This window comes from Sturnus vulgaris, chromosome 4 (assembly GCF_052056855.1).
Source record: "Sturnus vulgaris isolate bStuVul1 chromosome 4, bStuVul1.hap1, whole genome shotgun sequence".
Classification (NCBI taxonomy): domain Eukaryota; kingdom Metazoa; phylum Chordata; class Aves; order Passeriformes; family Sturnidae; genus Sturnus; species Sturnus vulgaris.
In genome coordinates, this window is record NC_142246.1 from 25,512,313 (window position 1) to 25,527,865 (window position 15,553).

Genomic DNA, 15,553 nt, shown 5'->3' on the forward strand with positions numbered 1-15,553 from the left:
CACAGCAGTGTGGGAATCTAAACATCTGCAAAATTGATTACTGAAATACTCAAATGTGAGAAGGATAGAATGTATTAAGCTGACTATGGTTATTCTTAAAAATTTCACTGGAAATAAACTTCACCATACTTCTCTCTGACTACTTGCAAAAAAACCCCTTGTGGTGCAATCTAATTGCTATTACTCATAGCACAACAGCACAAGTAAAAACAGAAAATGGAAACGATTAAAGGAGTTACTTAAAAGGTGACTACAGTGAAACAGGAGTAAAAATATGAAGAAGGCTTCAGTAAGATTTTGGAGACGTCAGCTTCCAGCAGAGGGTACAGGGCATGTAACTTCCAAGGGAGAGCTCAGGTAATGTTGAACACTTAATCACAGCCAAATTAATTTAAATATGCGTTCATTTTATATATATATATATATATATATATATATATATATATATATATATATATATATATATATATGTATGCATGTATAAAGAGAGAGTGTGTGTATGCACACCAAATGTATATATCTATATATCCATATACAAACACGCACTACCATTAATGCCATATTCATGTGAACAATTAGTTTGACTTACAACGCATTGACAATAAATTATAAGCTACAAATTATTTGGTTCCAAACAATAGTTAACATTCAGTTTATTTATACACACATGCAGTATGGTATCTTCTGTTTGTGAACAGAAAGTTTAGATCACTGTATGTACAGACAACAGACAGAAACACGAGCCCTTCTTAAACACACTCAAGAAATTCTTTCATTTACAACCCCCTGTAGAGAACTGTGTGTTTAAGGGAAGGAAGGACAAATTTGTGCTTGAACATTTCAAGACAAAACCCCCCCACTTTGTATAAATAAATGCATTCAATTTATATATTTACAGTACATACAGCATATAAATTATTTTATAATTAATCAAAAACATGGTACTATGGTTCACTGACAACCAGTTGCGCTGAATCTTGGACTTATTTTTCATTAGTAACATAAAGACTAAGCATGAGAGGTCTCTGGTAAACACAGCTTACAATGACTCCAGGCATATCACAGCTCATGAAGCAGAGCTTTTAGAGTGTTATGTTAAACTGAGGGCTGTGCTGGTAGCAACTTAGTATGTGCAAATGAAAGAGGCACGTTTTGTCTTCTTGATAAACACCCATCAACCAAGAAAAATAATGTTTCTGGAGAATCTCTGGAAATATTTCAGTTCCAGTAAAAAGCCATTTATAGATACCTTCCATTTTTAAGCATGCAAATCACTACTAATGCTACTGCCCATGTAAAGAGAAACCCAAAAACCTGGACTGTATGTACATGAACCAAACCCACGAAATGCAAATGAGGTTCCTGGCCTCTGGCCACATTTTCTCCCTCCGTAATGAATTCAATTTTACAGCTATGCAATGCTGTCTTTTCAGAGAAAATATAGAGATTGCTAAAATTGCTGAAGATACTGTGTTCATTTCCCAACATCATGTAAAAACTCTCTTTGTTCTGGAGTGCATCAGATATTACAGGTTCCCCACGTTGTTTAGCAGCACCAAACAGCTTACAGGATCAAGCCCTTATAAAGAAACTATGAAGCCATATATGTCTGGGAAGTGCCTTATTTCCTCTGCTTGTGCTGTTGCTGCCTTTTTTCAAAAAGCATCTTCACCCTCTGCAATGTCAAAGATTGCATGAAGCAACTCTTCAAAAGTCGGGCGATCCTCTGGTTTCTAAAAATAAAAAGCATGCACAGCTGTGATCAGAAATCAATGAAGTTGTGTTGATTTTGATAAATTACTGGTCATATCATCATTCTTTGGCGAGGAATTTAGCATTTTATAAGGTATGAAATGTAAAAATATTTCCTTGTCTGGATTTTGGAGTGTGCCACTTAATCTCAGTAAGCAACACCTTTTCTTTATGCTTTATGCTTTTCTTTATGCTGAAAAAGACATAAATAGGTCTTGCTGGACTACACTCTTCATATAATTCATTATTTTGAATAATTTTACACCTTTTTTATTTTTCTTCCCCATTCCCACCCTTCCCCAATGAACTGCTCCAATCTTTCTTTAGGCAAGTTTTTTGTGCTCCTAAGAATTTTAGGTGTCATACTCTGATGCCTCTTTTATATTAACTTTATTTTATGGCCTCTGAAATGAGAAATGATTTAATTTTCTAACTAAATTTCTTCATATACTTAATCTGACAGTTCATTCATTTCATGGAAATTTCTTCAGTGTTTTATCTTATCACAGCTCTAGTTCAGCTGCAGACCTGGAGGAGATCTTTGTCTTAAGAATAAGCACATGAATAGCTGAGAGACCTGGATGCACTCAGAATGCTGCTCTAGAGGAGATAACTGCTGTTTCTAGGCCAACCTTTATTTCAATTCAAAGACCCCAAAAAAATTAAAATATATATATAAAAATATTTACCTCCTGCCAGCACATCATCATCATTTCATACATCTGCTTACAGGCCAGTTTGGGCCGATACAAGCGATGTCCTTGGCTAACCATTGTCACCACTTCATAGTTGGAGCTTTTTTCAAAGGGCATTTTTCCTTCTGTATATACTTCCCACATTAAAACACCTGGGGGGGAGAAAAAAGAAAGAAAATAATGAACTTCTTAAACATTTGTGTTTATTTTGAGCCCTGGACTCAAGCTTTCTGATACATAAATAGTTTGAGATCCATATTCTAGACACTTTTCACAAGTGTCATCACTGAAAACACCTTATTCTAGTAGCATGGGTTTTAATGAAAAACGGAACTAAATGTGTCCATAGAATTTTATCACTAATAAAACCATGGCAAATGGTTTCTCTGAACTTCTTCTCAGATGCCTGAATCTTCCCAATAACCGGAGCTTAACTGCTATTAATAAAATATAAAAAATACATTTTCTTTCTATGATGAATATCTTACCAAAAGACCAGACATCTGACTTGCTGCTGAATCGGCTGTAATTAAAGACTTCTGGGGGGCACCATTTCACAGGAAATTTAGCCCCTGAAGAACTTGTGTATTGGTCATCAAGGACATACCTAAAAAAACCAACCAAATAAACAAAAAAAAAAGACAGACATTAGATCCTTCTGTCAGCTTCCAAATTTGCAAATTTTAATTTAGATTTGGATTGGAATATTAGAAGCTCATATCGCCACCTAATGGCCAAGGGGTTTAGCATCACATGATAAAGCAGCTTCCCTGCGGCAGTACTGGGGCTTCAGCCACCACTCTGCTGATTTTTCATATTACCCCAGAGTCCTTTCTTGTGATTTATTAGCTATACAACACAAGTCTAGGCCACCAGCAAGTCAAACATCTCTATTACGAGAGAAAATGAGGCAAAAGCAGAAATTTCATGTTCTGTTTTTCACCAGCCAGTCTGAGTTCTGTTGTCAGGGGACATAGAAGTTTAGCAACACAGACATGTGGCAAAAGTCAAACCACGGAGCTTTAACACCTTTCTTGGAAGAGCTGCTCCCACCACTGCCTCACCAACACATCACCCACGCAGGTGCTAACACGGGCAGGAAATTAACACCCCTCTAGATCTCAGCATCTCCCAGCCCTTCAGCTAGCACAGCTCTGAACCACCTATCCCAAAGGAATCCCAAACTCACTGAACAGCCTCTTTCTAACGTCCGTTTACCAAAAAAGAGATTAACTAGTATCTCTGCAGCAGCTCTGCTCTCTGAAACACAAGCTCTGTCTTTTTTAAAATGTTTGGAAATCAACACAGAACAAGCAAGTATTAAAGGCAATAGAAAAGAAAAAGGCAAAACAAATCCCGTCAAAGACTAGAGAGGTCAAAAAAGGATCATTTTTGTATGCAATTTTGCTTGGTCTGTGTTGCCTTTGGGCTATGTACAAGGGATAGGTGAATTTTCCCAAATCTCCATAAATGCCTTTGCACACTCACATATACCTTGTCATTCCAAAATCTGAGACTTTGACCACTCCTGAGTCGCTCACCAGGCAGTTCCTGGCAGCCTGCAAGGGGAATGATTAGAGCTCAATGAAAAACCTGGAATCTCATGCAGACAAATTACAGCAATCTAATTAGGTCTTTGTATTCACTGCTTAGCAAGTTAAGCCATTTACTAAGATCAGTGGAGTATTCTCATTATAAAAGTCCATGTGCATCTCCTCTTGATAGCACCATTTTCACAACTCTAGTCTTGTGTAAAAGATCCCCAGAAAAAAATAACATCTTAAGGCATTAATGTGTGGTGAAAATGGCACCTTTCTCACAGAAAGGAGATAGGCTATTTTATCAGCAGAAATTACTACTATTTATAAGAATTTCAGAGAGATTTTATTCCATTTTCTTGGGAGAGAAAAACCTCTCATAATTTTCTGTACAGAGCAGTTTTAGAGACTTGACTAGACCGTAAAGAGCCAACTTCATCCACTCAATTTTCTGCAGGAACAGAAGCAGTTGTAAACAAACAGGCTGTTTCAAAAAGGAATATGTAGAAAAATAGGTTCAAAAACTATAGGAATAGGCTCAAAAATAAAATTTCAAAGAGAAGTGTGTTGCCTAATGGGATGTTACCAGGTCTCTGTGGATAAAGCTGTTCCTCTCCAGGTACTCCATTCCCTCACACACATCTTGGCACATAGTAAGCAGAGTGTCTTTACTCAAAACTCCTCGTTTTTGTCTCAAGTAATTGAGAAGGCAGCCATGCTCCATGAACTCTGTCACGATGTAAATGGGCCTCTGTTGTGTGCACACACCATACAGCTGAACTAGTTTAGGATGTGTTAGCTTCCTGAAAAGATTGAGATCATGTTGTTATTACTTCCTCCACCCAGTGCTAGTTCTCCAGCACACAAAACTGCAGAAATACCACCTCCCCCAGCATTTATTTACAATCAGTATACAGCATCAGAGGCCTGGGGCTGGAAATCAAAGTGCCAAGCACACAACTCACATCATTACTTTAGCTTCTTCAATGAAGTCCTCTTCATACATGGCCCCTTCCCGAATTGCCTTGATGGCCACTTTGTACTGAGCCCTCCACTTCCCGAGGCGCACCACGCCAAACAGACCACTGCCCAGCTCTCTCATGAATGTCAGTTCTGAGGGATTAATCTCCCATTTCTCTACAAAACAAATCATTCCATAGTTGAGGAACCTACTAAGCTGGTAGAGGATAAGGAAGAAGAAAGGAAAACTGGACTAGTAGCAAATTAAGGAATTTACGTAGAAAATGTCTGAGAATTAACTTGAAAACTGAACACTTCTATACAACACAAACTTCTAGGTAGATGTGACCTTTAAGCAACTCTTGACTAACACAGAAGTCAAAATTCAGACTGAGGCCAGTAATTACATACTGATACTATCAGATTTGATTTCAACACAATGCCACCACAGAAAGCTGTGCCAATGCGTAGAAGTGGCTCACACCACCATGCTTGAAAAATGGCTATTTCAAATTCGTATTTTTAAAAAGTAACTCCTCAACAAAGATCAAAGGGTTAAATTTGAATCAGAAGTCTGGAGACTAATGAAGGAACCAAAGGCACAGCTCTCTAATAAGGCAGAGCTCAAGGTATCCATGGTAGAAAGCATGGAGGGAAATATCAAATTCCTCTGGAGCACCAGTGGCACATTGTGCCTCTCCTCACTACAGTCCCTGGCACCACACACCACATCCAGACACACCACCAGCCGTGGTGCCTCTGCATGCTGATACTCTGTGCAAGAGTCTTGAAAGTACAGCTTGGACCAGCATAAGTTCATACAACCTATCACAGCACAGAATGAGATATTTTCAAAACTTTTAGAAAGTATTGTAGCATCTTAGCATACATAAAACACTAGAATATGTGTAGATGAACATAACAGGCAATCACCATAGCTGAATCCTGCTGTTGTTGGTGCTGTTGTCTTCTTTGGGGTCACTGGGTAACGCAGCCTGGTAACGAGACCTGAGGTTCAATGATAATTCAAGAGACACAGTTTACTTCTGAGACAGCACCAGGAAGCAACTCAGCCTCTTGTTCACTGCAGACTCCAATTAAGAACATGTAGAAAAATCAGTTGCAATAAATGAAAAGTAGGAGTATGTTTTTGCAGAATGTCATCAGGAAATACTGGGCCATCTGAGTTTGATGTAAAGATCTGGAAACCATAGCTCATGAGCGAGATTTATGCACAAATCAGACTTGGAAAAAGGAAGTATTAATATCTGTGCCTTGAACCCAATTCCTGTACTCTCCCCATTCCATCATACAGTGGGCAGAGACCAGCATCAGCCATGAGCTGTGGATCCAGAGTAGGGATTTTCTGAACAACCCATTACTGTTCTCTTCATCTGTTTGCTGTATGGGAAGGTTAGATTATTTCAAGTAGCAATGACCAGCAGGTAAAAAGCAAGGACCTGGAGAGGGTTCTGGGGAAATGCCATCCCTATCCATCTGTGGGTTACAGGCAGCTGATGAAAGCACTATGTGGAGCTAAGGGAACAACTTTTCCTGACTTGATACAACTATTCTCCTGTTACTCTGGGGCAGTAACGTTTTGTACATCATATATACATATATGTGTGTGAATATATATCTGTGTGTGTATATATATATACACACACACAAAACCTTTCAAATTACTGTCTGTTTTGAAATAATTTGAAACTGCAGTGTCTCATGGCTTCCCTGAAAAGGAAGGAACCAGAACCTCCCCCCCCCCCACCAAATGTCATTAAAACAATAAAATGTCTCAAACTCCTTTCCAAATCAACCTTAAGTGATAGAAAGAATCCAATCCATCTACCTGCTGCGTTATGGCTGTGATATTCAATTATTTCTGGAATGGAATTAAAGAGATGTTTTTCTGCGAGGTAGTACTGTTTTGGTGATGTCACTGTTTCTTTTATATGATAGTGTCTTATTCCTGATGAACCTTCCCTGGAAAAATAATAACAATAACCATTAATAATAATATAATGTCATTTGTTGTGAATTTTTTAAGAAGAGCACATTGACAAGGAAAAGTAAACTGAAAGGGCCAGCACAGGTGCCCAGTAACACACCCTTTGGGAACAGCTTGAATATCAAACATCCTAAGCACTGGCAGCCTGCTTTCATCTCACTGCTCAAACCAAGTTGAAGATTAACCCAGAAAAGGTTAATTTTCAGCCCAGTGAGCTCCCCAGTCCAGCTCACACCTGTGGACACAAATGCAGGCTGGCAGGAGAGAAGAGACCAAATGGGGTGGGAGAGCAAAACTTCCTTCTTAGGGTTGGGGTTAAGGTCTACACTGGATTAAGCCAAATGGGACCTAACCATGGAGTTGAGAAGTTCATTTTAGTCACTCATCTTTTCTCTCATAGCAGCCTTTGTTTCTCCACTGAGCCTTCTCCTGGCTTTCTCCCAGCCAATGAATTTAGATACAGATACAAATGGATTCAGACAAGACAAGGTGTGCAGAGAAGCCATAGAAACTCACCCTCCAAATTTTGTATAAAGGGAAACAGTATACAGGCCAGGCTGACTGGAGTCTCTCACCACAAAACCACCTTCTTTGTCCTAGAACACAAGCATATTGACAGTTTTGAGCAACAGGTTTTAAGCTACATGATTCTTTCACTTCTCAAAGTAAGTCTTTGCTTTAACTAAAGGAGCTATTTAAAGTGAATTTCACAGTTGATACTGCAAGGCTGATGTACTCACCTCATTTCTGAGGAGCTGCTCTGCCTTGCTTCTGTTCAGGTTCCGGCTGTACCACCTGCAACACAGCATCAGTAAAGAAAACTTCCCCAAGGTGCCTGATTTACCTAAAATGCTTTAAGCAAAGTATTATGAAGCTAGAGATTAAATAACGTTATGATAAATGAAGATCAAGAATTGAACCTTTGATAACATGCAAAAATCAGTCTCTACTACACTGTGGAGTTTTTCCATAAAAAATCCCTTAAACAAATCCAGGGAGATCCCACAAAAGCCCATAAAACTCAGGGAACTGATGTAAGTTTTTGGAAAAAAGACTTGTCAAACATGTCCAGGCTGATGGCAGTGGTTTCTGTGAAGAGCAGCCCAGGGGGAAGGCTGGCAGCCCTGGGGAAGCAGCTGCCTGCACAGCAGTCAAACCACCCGTGGGGCTGGCTGTCAGAGTGCTCTGTCATCCAGCATCTCCATCCTTCTGGGCTCCCAGGGAGGACCCACCTAGCAAAGGGGAGGCTGAAACTATGAACTAAGTGCCATGGCTGCACATCTCTGAGCTCTGTGCTGCATGGGCAGGTTAAAGCAGCTGCAGAAGTACTGGCATGTCAGCCACTCACAGAGAATAATAAAAAAAGGAAAATCAGGCAGTTTGCAAATGGTGTGGTGCAGTTGTTTTGAGCTGTGCTGTTATTTCAGTAACCAAGCAGGGAAGTGGCACAGCAGCCTTTAATCAGATTCTGCCTGTTCTGGAGATAGTGGTTTCTTGCAGTTGGTACATGACCTGGAGTAATGCTCCCTGGACTATGCAGAGACTCAGAGAATTTTGGCCCCAAGGTGGTAAAAGCACAAAGTGGCTGGACCAGATAAGGCAGTCCAGTTCCTTCCTTCCCTTTCTGCCAGCCCTGCAGCCCAGCTCAGAGCTCTTAGCAAGAGTTTCTAAGATGAGAAAGCAACAAAGAATTCCCTCTAGTCAAGCTAAGGGCAAAATCCCAGATGAAATTCTGCCTTCTGTCAAAACATGGCAAGTAGGAGCCATATGTAGCTGAGAGTAAAGTTTTGGAAAGCTACTAATTTAGCTTTGAAAATTGGCTTTATTTATTATTTTCTTACAGCTCCAAGTCATGAAGTATGTCTTAAATTCTCAAGTACAACAGTTTATCCTATAATGATGTTTGAGTATCAAGAACAGATTTGGAGACTATCATGTTAAATTTTACACCCTGATGTTCTTAAACAAGTGCTCCCTAATTAAACATCAACAGGAAAAAGCATTAAAAAAAAAAAAGTTAGGCATTTATAGCTGTTAAGTTACCTGCATACATTGAAACCTGAAGCACATCAAATTACATATTTTCTTGAAAACTAGAGTTTCCAAAACATCCAGTCTTTTATGTTTATTTGGAGTGATTTCCACTGCTTTCTCCTATAAACTTTGGATTTGCATGTCACTTTAATATTAAAACAACATTTAGCACAATGGCAATGGTAGATACACTTCAAAGTTTCCTTTTGTCTATCAGAGACTTAAGAGGTTTTTTTTGCTTTAACAATGATAGCCTAAATACCACATGCCTGATGGGTCTCGCTGACTTGACCCTACATTATAAATCCCAATACAATCAATGAGGAGAATCTGAAAAGAAAGATGCCTGTTTCAGTTGTTTAAGTTAAACCTCTAGGTGCTACCATATGTGAACAGTTGTTTTCAAAATGTTAAAAACACATTGTCATTCTTGAAGCATAGGTTTCATTTTATGATCTTCCAAATTTTAATTCAAGCATTCACTTACTCATACTGATCAAGGTTGTTGGACTTCTTTCCTGTTACATAGTTGCTTGGAATATATCCTTGTTTTCTAAAAAAATACAGAATATATCATCTGAGTGAAAACGTGTAAAATTGCATGCCAAATAGACAGTTGTTTCATTCTGCTAATTACCAGAGGTCTCTCAGAGTAATTTATTAATTACTGACCCACCCACTCTACTACTGATTTTTCAGAAACTAATTTTCTGCATCAGTGTTTCCACATTAACTTTCAGCGCCCCTAGAAAAGTGTCGTGGGCAGCAGAAGTATCCAGGAAAACCAGCAGAAGTGTCAAAGGAGAGTGAGCAACCCTCTGTCACTCTTCTGCACTCAGAAGTCCCAGTCAGTCAAGGGAAATAAGTTTGGAGCCTGGCACAGCCTGATAACTCACAATTACCCATAACATATGGCAACAGGAACCTGATAAATATTGAAATATGAAAACTTTCATCTTCAAAACCGCAGGGCAAATTCTAATACAGGGAATGTGAAGTTGCAGTCATTACAGCATCTCACTGTAATTCTCTCTCAACTTATTCAAAGATTGTCCCTAATGACCCAGCTATTAAATAAAATGATGATTATTCAAGTCCGGAAGTTGGAGCCTGCTGAACTAAATGTTAATCATATTGCTCCCTAATGAGATGTTCCCCAGGGAAGTGGGAATACTTTACCACAGTGAGGTTTTAAAGGATGGCTGGTGCTTTAATTGGGAAACTACAAAATTGGAAAATAAACATAATTGGAAAGGCTTCCAGTTCTGCAACTGTCTTTGCACTTGGTTCCCAAAATCGAGTACCGCATTTTTAAAAATTGGCTTCTGCATGGGATGAGATTTCAGAGTCTGGGCCTAATGTAGGGTCTAAAGCAGTTATTTGTTGACACATAATCAATATAAACTTCTACAATATAAAAATAGACTTATGAACTTTATAACAAAAAATAAGGAACTAATTTTTACCCGTATTTGTCTCTTGCCTTCCACCAATGAATGTCATTCTTCTCAATCACTGTATATTCTTCACCTTTCTCTAATCTTAAATCATGGTGCTCTGTAGGTTCAAAGTCATACATTGCTACCACTATCTCCTCCTCTTCATTCCCATTTTCTTCAACTGGAGGAACAGGTGGTGGAGGTCTTCTCTGAAAACAACACAACATTATTAAATTATCATCCCATGCTGCTCCACCTTTCCACCCCATTCACCCTTACCATCACACCAGTGCATCCTGGAGGCAAAAGCTGGGCTAGTCCTGTGGTGGCCTGGGGGCCAGCTGGGGTCTGTGGCAGCAGAGCATGCAGGTGCCATCCGTGGGGCTGGTTTGTGCTGCAGCCCTGCAGCTGCCAGTAAAGAGAAAAGCTGGCTGGCATTTGCTTTTTGCCCATATCTTCCACCAGCAGTACACATACAGCTAATAGATGCAGCTAAATTTCAGTGGAACTTTTTTCACCTTGAGATAGAGCATGATGCCCATTGAGGCATACAGAAATAGACCTTTGCTCCAGGACACAGCAAGTATTTTGAGAAATGTAAGTACTTTTTCAAAAAGCAGTAATTATCTAGTCAATATTTTAAAGATTCTACCTACCACACTTTTTTCTGGCATTGAAGAGGACAACCTCCTTACATCTAAAAACAAAGCACAGGAGAGGATTTATTCCTATTCATTTAGCTATAAATTCTAAAACTAAATAAAAGGTTTAAATTTCAGATAAGGCTTGCATATCTTAACAAGCCTTCAGTACGGCTTAGAAATTCAGAAAGCAAGGACAACTCCAATTAAGCTATAGGTGCCTATAGGTACCACAGATTTGGCAACATCTATGCCACACCAGAGCATGCTACAGAGAGCTCCGAGGCAGCCCACAGATACAGAAATTTATGAGAAATAAAAAAAGGATAGAGATAAAAAACGCATAAGAAAATGAAGCCGTGCTCTTGTCACCATGATCTAAAAGTCTGTTAGTATTAACATCTGCCCTTTTAAAACACATAAGCCCCTGACCCTTGCTTTGGTAAATAATGCAGAACAGTTGTGTGTATTTTCTTATTACATCCCTCAGATCCAAAATTATTTTTCTCCTGCACTACTTTTTTATACATTTAAAAGGTTGAGCTATAGGTCATGCTTTTCATTTTGCTGAATCAGATCAGCCATGAGCCACTGTTTATTCTGCAACTCTTCTAATGCAACTAAATCCCCAGGTTCCCCCGACTGCCTGTGCAGACATAAAAAATCATTGGGTGCCACAGGTTTAACTAGGACATTAGCAATGGCTCAATTTCTTTCCCTGCTACAGAATTTTCTTTAAATTGAGGACTGAACAATTACTAGATCCTTTGCTGGACAATACTGCAGTGCCACAGCAGTGCACACTACAGCATCCACTGTTGGCTCAGCAGAACCTGCAAGCTGGATGCTGGAAGATGCAGTGCCTACAGAAGTCACAGCTCATCCAGGTTCAGCATAGGAACGTTTACAAACCTCTGAGGAAATTCAGTCCAGTCGCTGTAAATACATTAAATCTTCTTGTATCATTTTTATCTTGGTGTAGTAACACTGAATGCAATGCAGTTATTCTTTGCATGGATATGCAGAGGTTTTAATAAATAACCGAAGAGCTGGCAAGATTTGTAGCTAAATCTTTTTCATCATAAGGTTTTATCCTCAGTCTGAGGTAAACACTTGGTCAAATAAGTTTCAAATGGGAGAAAAAAAATTAAATTCAGCAACTTCAATAATTCCTTTCAAATTTCTCTAAACAATTTTTTTGTTGGCTTTTCTATTTTTTAAGAGAATACTCGGTAATTAATTTTGACTTACTTTAGGCATAGTATCAATGATTGACTCTGCTCTATAAATTTGCCTAATACCCAGGGCATTCAAGTGTGATGACAGAATGATGTAAAAAAAAAGCAGAAAAATATGCCAGAAGACCTTCATAAGAAAACACATGTACTTACTGTTTTCAAAAAGACTATATTTTTCACAGCCAGGTGCTAATTTTTCTGTCTGTCTGCAGCATTGATAAATTCCCTCTGTCCAGAATTTAGGATGATATTTTACCATTATATTGCTGTTGTTCTTTATTTCTACAAGAAGAAAAAGAGAATATATTGAAAGATACAAAAAAAAAAAAGAGTCTGCAAGAGGTAATTTTAATGCATATTACAATATCTATGACATGAGACATAATCTTTGCTTGGCCTTATTTAGCACAGGTTCTCTTCTTGCAAGTTTGCATGGAGGTCATACAACAATCATAGAGGATATATTTAGGGTAATAACTTTATTTCAGAAGGGCGTGCCATACTCCCCCCTACACCAACCATCCTAGCAGGGATGCATTTGGTGCATCAATGAAAGGAGACCCTGCACCACTGGAATCAGTCAGGCAGCTGTGGGCTGTGGGAGCTCTGCCTCCTCTTCTGTTATTGTTGCAAGTGACTCAAATTCATCTACCAACAGAGTTCTGGAGGGAAAGACAGCTGATGTTTATCACTATTCTGTGGCACAATTCATCATTTTGGTCTGGAAGGCTCCCTACCCCACTCTATGGGCTTGCTGAGTTTCAGAGGTCACTCCTTGCCCTCTGATCCCCAGCCCAGGAATCATTTCTTATTACTTTACAGACCACCTGTAATTAATGTGAGCATCTAATGGTGAGAGAGGGCATTAAGAGGCTAATAAAAAATCCTCTTTACTCACTGTGAAAGCAACTATCTCATCATATCTCAGCAGAGATACCTTTTATCATTTTACATCAGCTTATGGCCCACAATGTTGTCTAGCTACATCCAAACAAAACTTTTCAGCGCTGCCATCAACTAGCCTGGATAAACTTTTAAACTCATTGTGCAAAAGCAGAGTCAAATTCTAATTACAGCTGCACTTCACAAAATCAAACTAGATCAGACTGAGTATTTGAAGCTCTCAGTACCTGTTACCACACCCTGTATGCAAGTACCTGTGCATGCAAGTGATGAGCTGGCCCAATAGAAAAATTAAAATTGGTGGATATAAGCAGCAGAAACTCTAGCATTTTTTTTTATTTGTTTTGGGTTGGCACCTAAGCACCCAGGCAGGCACTCACCCACTCCCACAACCCAGTGGGACGGGAGAAGGAATAGAAAGAACAAGAGATAAAAACTTTTGGCTTGAGATGAAGACAGTTTAATAACCAAAAGAGAGAAAAAAAAGAACCCAGAAGTAATGTAAAGTAAATCATTCACCATCTCCCACAAGCAGACTAATGCCCATCCAGCCCTGTGCAGCAGTCAATAGGGAGGGACAAAACCCTAATCCCTGTCTTCTTCTACCCCAGTTTTTATTGCTGAGCACAACTTGATACGGCCTGGAACATCCCTTTGGTCAGAGCACCTCTTGTCCACCCCCAATCTGAGCAGGAAAAAGGCAAATTCTCCATGCAGTGCAAGCACTGCTCAGCAGCAACCACAACACTAGTGTGTTTTTAACACTGTTTTGACCACAAATCCAAAACACAGCACCAAGTTAACTCAAATCCATGCAGACAGCTCAAGCAAAGGTATCTGCCTATATTAGATTTTAAGTATAAGCAATTCCCATTACCTTCTTTCAGGTTCCTCACCCACTGATCCCGGCTTTGTGCACTCGGTGCAAAAATATAAAGTGTATTAGCATCATATACAACCTGGAGGGGAGAAAAAAATCAAAATACATTCACCTCATAATGCTAATTCATTTCTTCCTAAAGAAATAGAGGAAATGGAACAAGACAAATGACTGCTACATTTGGCAAAATTAGTGTATTCAGGCACAAAATGCAGAAACTGGGAAAGGTTATTAAGGTTCATTATTCAGATATGAGGTTTTCAGGATAATTAGGAAGAATTTTATAATGGTATATTATCTTGTCAGCATTCCTTAAAATGCTTGCTTCACACTTTGCTTTGTTCACTCTTCACTGTTTTTTTTTCTAAAAACAATTCAATTTAATGAATGAAAGTTACTTGTAATCAGACATTCTCCCAGCTGATTCAGTATTGCTCTGGAGTGACTCTTTTTTTATTTCTCCACTGCTTGTATTGGATGAAAGCAAGTATTGCTCTGGAAAAAATGGATCAGAGTCCCTGCTTCCCCTCTCCAGCAGTGGAATTCCTCCTCACTCCAATAATTCCCTCAATAGTAAGGAGGCACAGCATTTTTCTTTTTCCCCTCGAAGCACTTTGTTTTCTGTGTTCATTTCCATTCGATGCACAACGAAAAAGGAAATAGAAGGCAACAAGTTTTATTTTGATTTTCTTATTCCTATATATTTTCATGGTAATTAGATTTAATTCAATGTGAAAGAATGATGGCAGGGAAATTAGGCTGTCAGCTAACTTGTTCTGGCAGAAGACCAGGGCAGGGCAGTTTCCAGTCAAAATTCAAGCTGAGAGGGTGAGGAAAAGAAAAAGACCAAGTGTATGTGGCTCAGCTCCCAAGGGAAGGGACTGCAAGGGCTGCAGAGCTTGCAAGGGATGTGTTTTAACCACCAATCCTGAACTACCTCCCACCAGCCCAAAAGAGACAGAGAATGGGCTCATTATTTGAAATTGACAGTAATTTTAAGGGCAGTTATATCCAAATGACTTGGTGTTGTTGAAAAGAGCACTGTAATTTATGTATTTTGTATTTAAAAAAACATACCTGAAAAGGATATTTATTTTGACATGGAATAATACCATCACTTTTTACAACTTCTACACATTTAATCCTTGAAATATCCACAGATCCTTTTCTGTACTTTTTCTATAAGAGAAAAGAAAAACACATTTGTTAAAAGACAACCAATTTATCTAATTCTCTCTTTATTTTTTCAGCAGAGACATCTTGATTTCTTTCCCAGTTATAATAGTTATTTCACTTTATGTGACTTTAACTGGAGAAGTTGTTTGAAGGCTGAGGGTATAAAGATCTGCATTTGTGAAGATGCACTGAGTACAGTAAATTTGCTTAGTGAAAAGTACTGATTCTTTACATAGAAAGTTTCCAATCAGATGTAATCACAGGTTTAATATACTCTTCTTTACAAAAA

At 38.9% G+C, this 15,553-nt stretch overlaps 1 protein-coding gene across 5 annotated transcripts in view; it reads right to left on the reverse strand.

Annotated features, from left to right (window-relative positions):
• Positions 1 to 623: 623 nt before the first annotated feature.
• Positions 624 to 15,553, reverse strand: part of TEC (tec protein tyrosine kinase) — a 45,106-nt gene continuing 30,176 nt past the window's right edge. For 3 of the 5 annotated variants that reach the window (XM_014887959.2, XM_088163330.1, XM_014887957.2), the window contains 16 exons: positions 15,166 to 15,267; positions 14,086 to 14,167; positions 12,459 to 12,587; positions 11,083 to 11,123; positions 10,454 to 10,635; positions 9,475 to 9,540; positions 7,694 to 7,748; positions 7,470 to 7,549; positions 6,795 to 6,928; positions 5,879 to 5,953; positions 4,951 to 5,122; positions 4,572 to 4,788; positions 3,942 to 4,006; positions 2,936 to 3,054; positions 2,442 to 2,599; positions 624 to 1,733 (listed from right to left, as the gene is read on the reverse strand). In XM_014887959.2, the coding sequence (XP_014743445.1) occupies positions 1,656 to 1,733; positions 2,442 to 2,599; positions 2,936 to 3,054; positions 3,942 to 4,006; positions 4,572 to 4,788; positions 4,951 to 5,122; positions 5,879 to 5,953; positions 6,795 to 6,928; positions 7,470 to 7,549; positions 7,694 to 7,748; positions 9,475 to 9,540; positions 10,454 to 10,635; positions 11,083 to 11,123; positions 12,459 to 12,587; positions 14,086 to 14,167; positions 15,166 to 15,267 (1,755 nt within the window). In that variant the 3' untranslated portion in view covers positions 624 to 1,655. Of the gene's footprint in view, positions 1,734 to 2,441; positions 2,600 to 2,935; positions 3,055 to 3,941; positions 4,007 to 4,571; positions 4,789 to 4,950; positions 5,123 to 5,878; positions 5,954 to 6,794; positions 6,929 to 7,469; positions 7,550 to 7,693; positions 7,749 to 9,474; positions 9,541 to 10,453; positions 10,636 to 10,705; positions 10,835 to 11,082; positions 11,124 to 12,458; positions 12,588 to 14,085; positions 14,168 to 15,165; positions 15,268 to 15,553 lie in introns of all 5 variants that reach the window. The other 2 variants (XM_088163328.1, XM_088163329.1) reach the window with 1 other exon arrangement.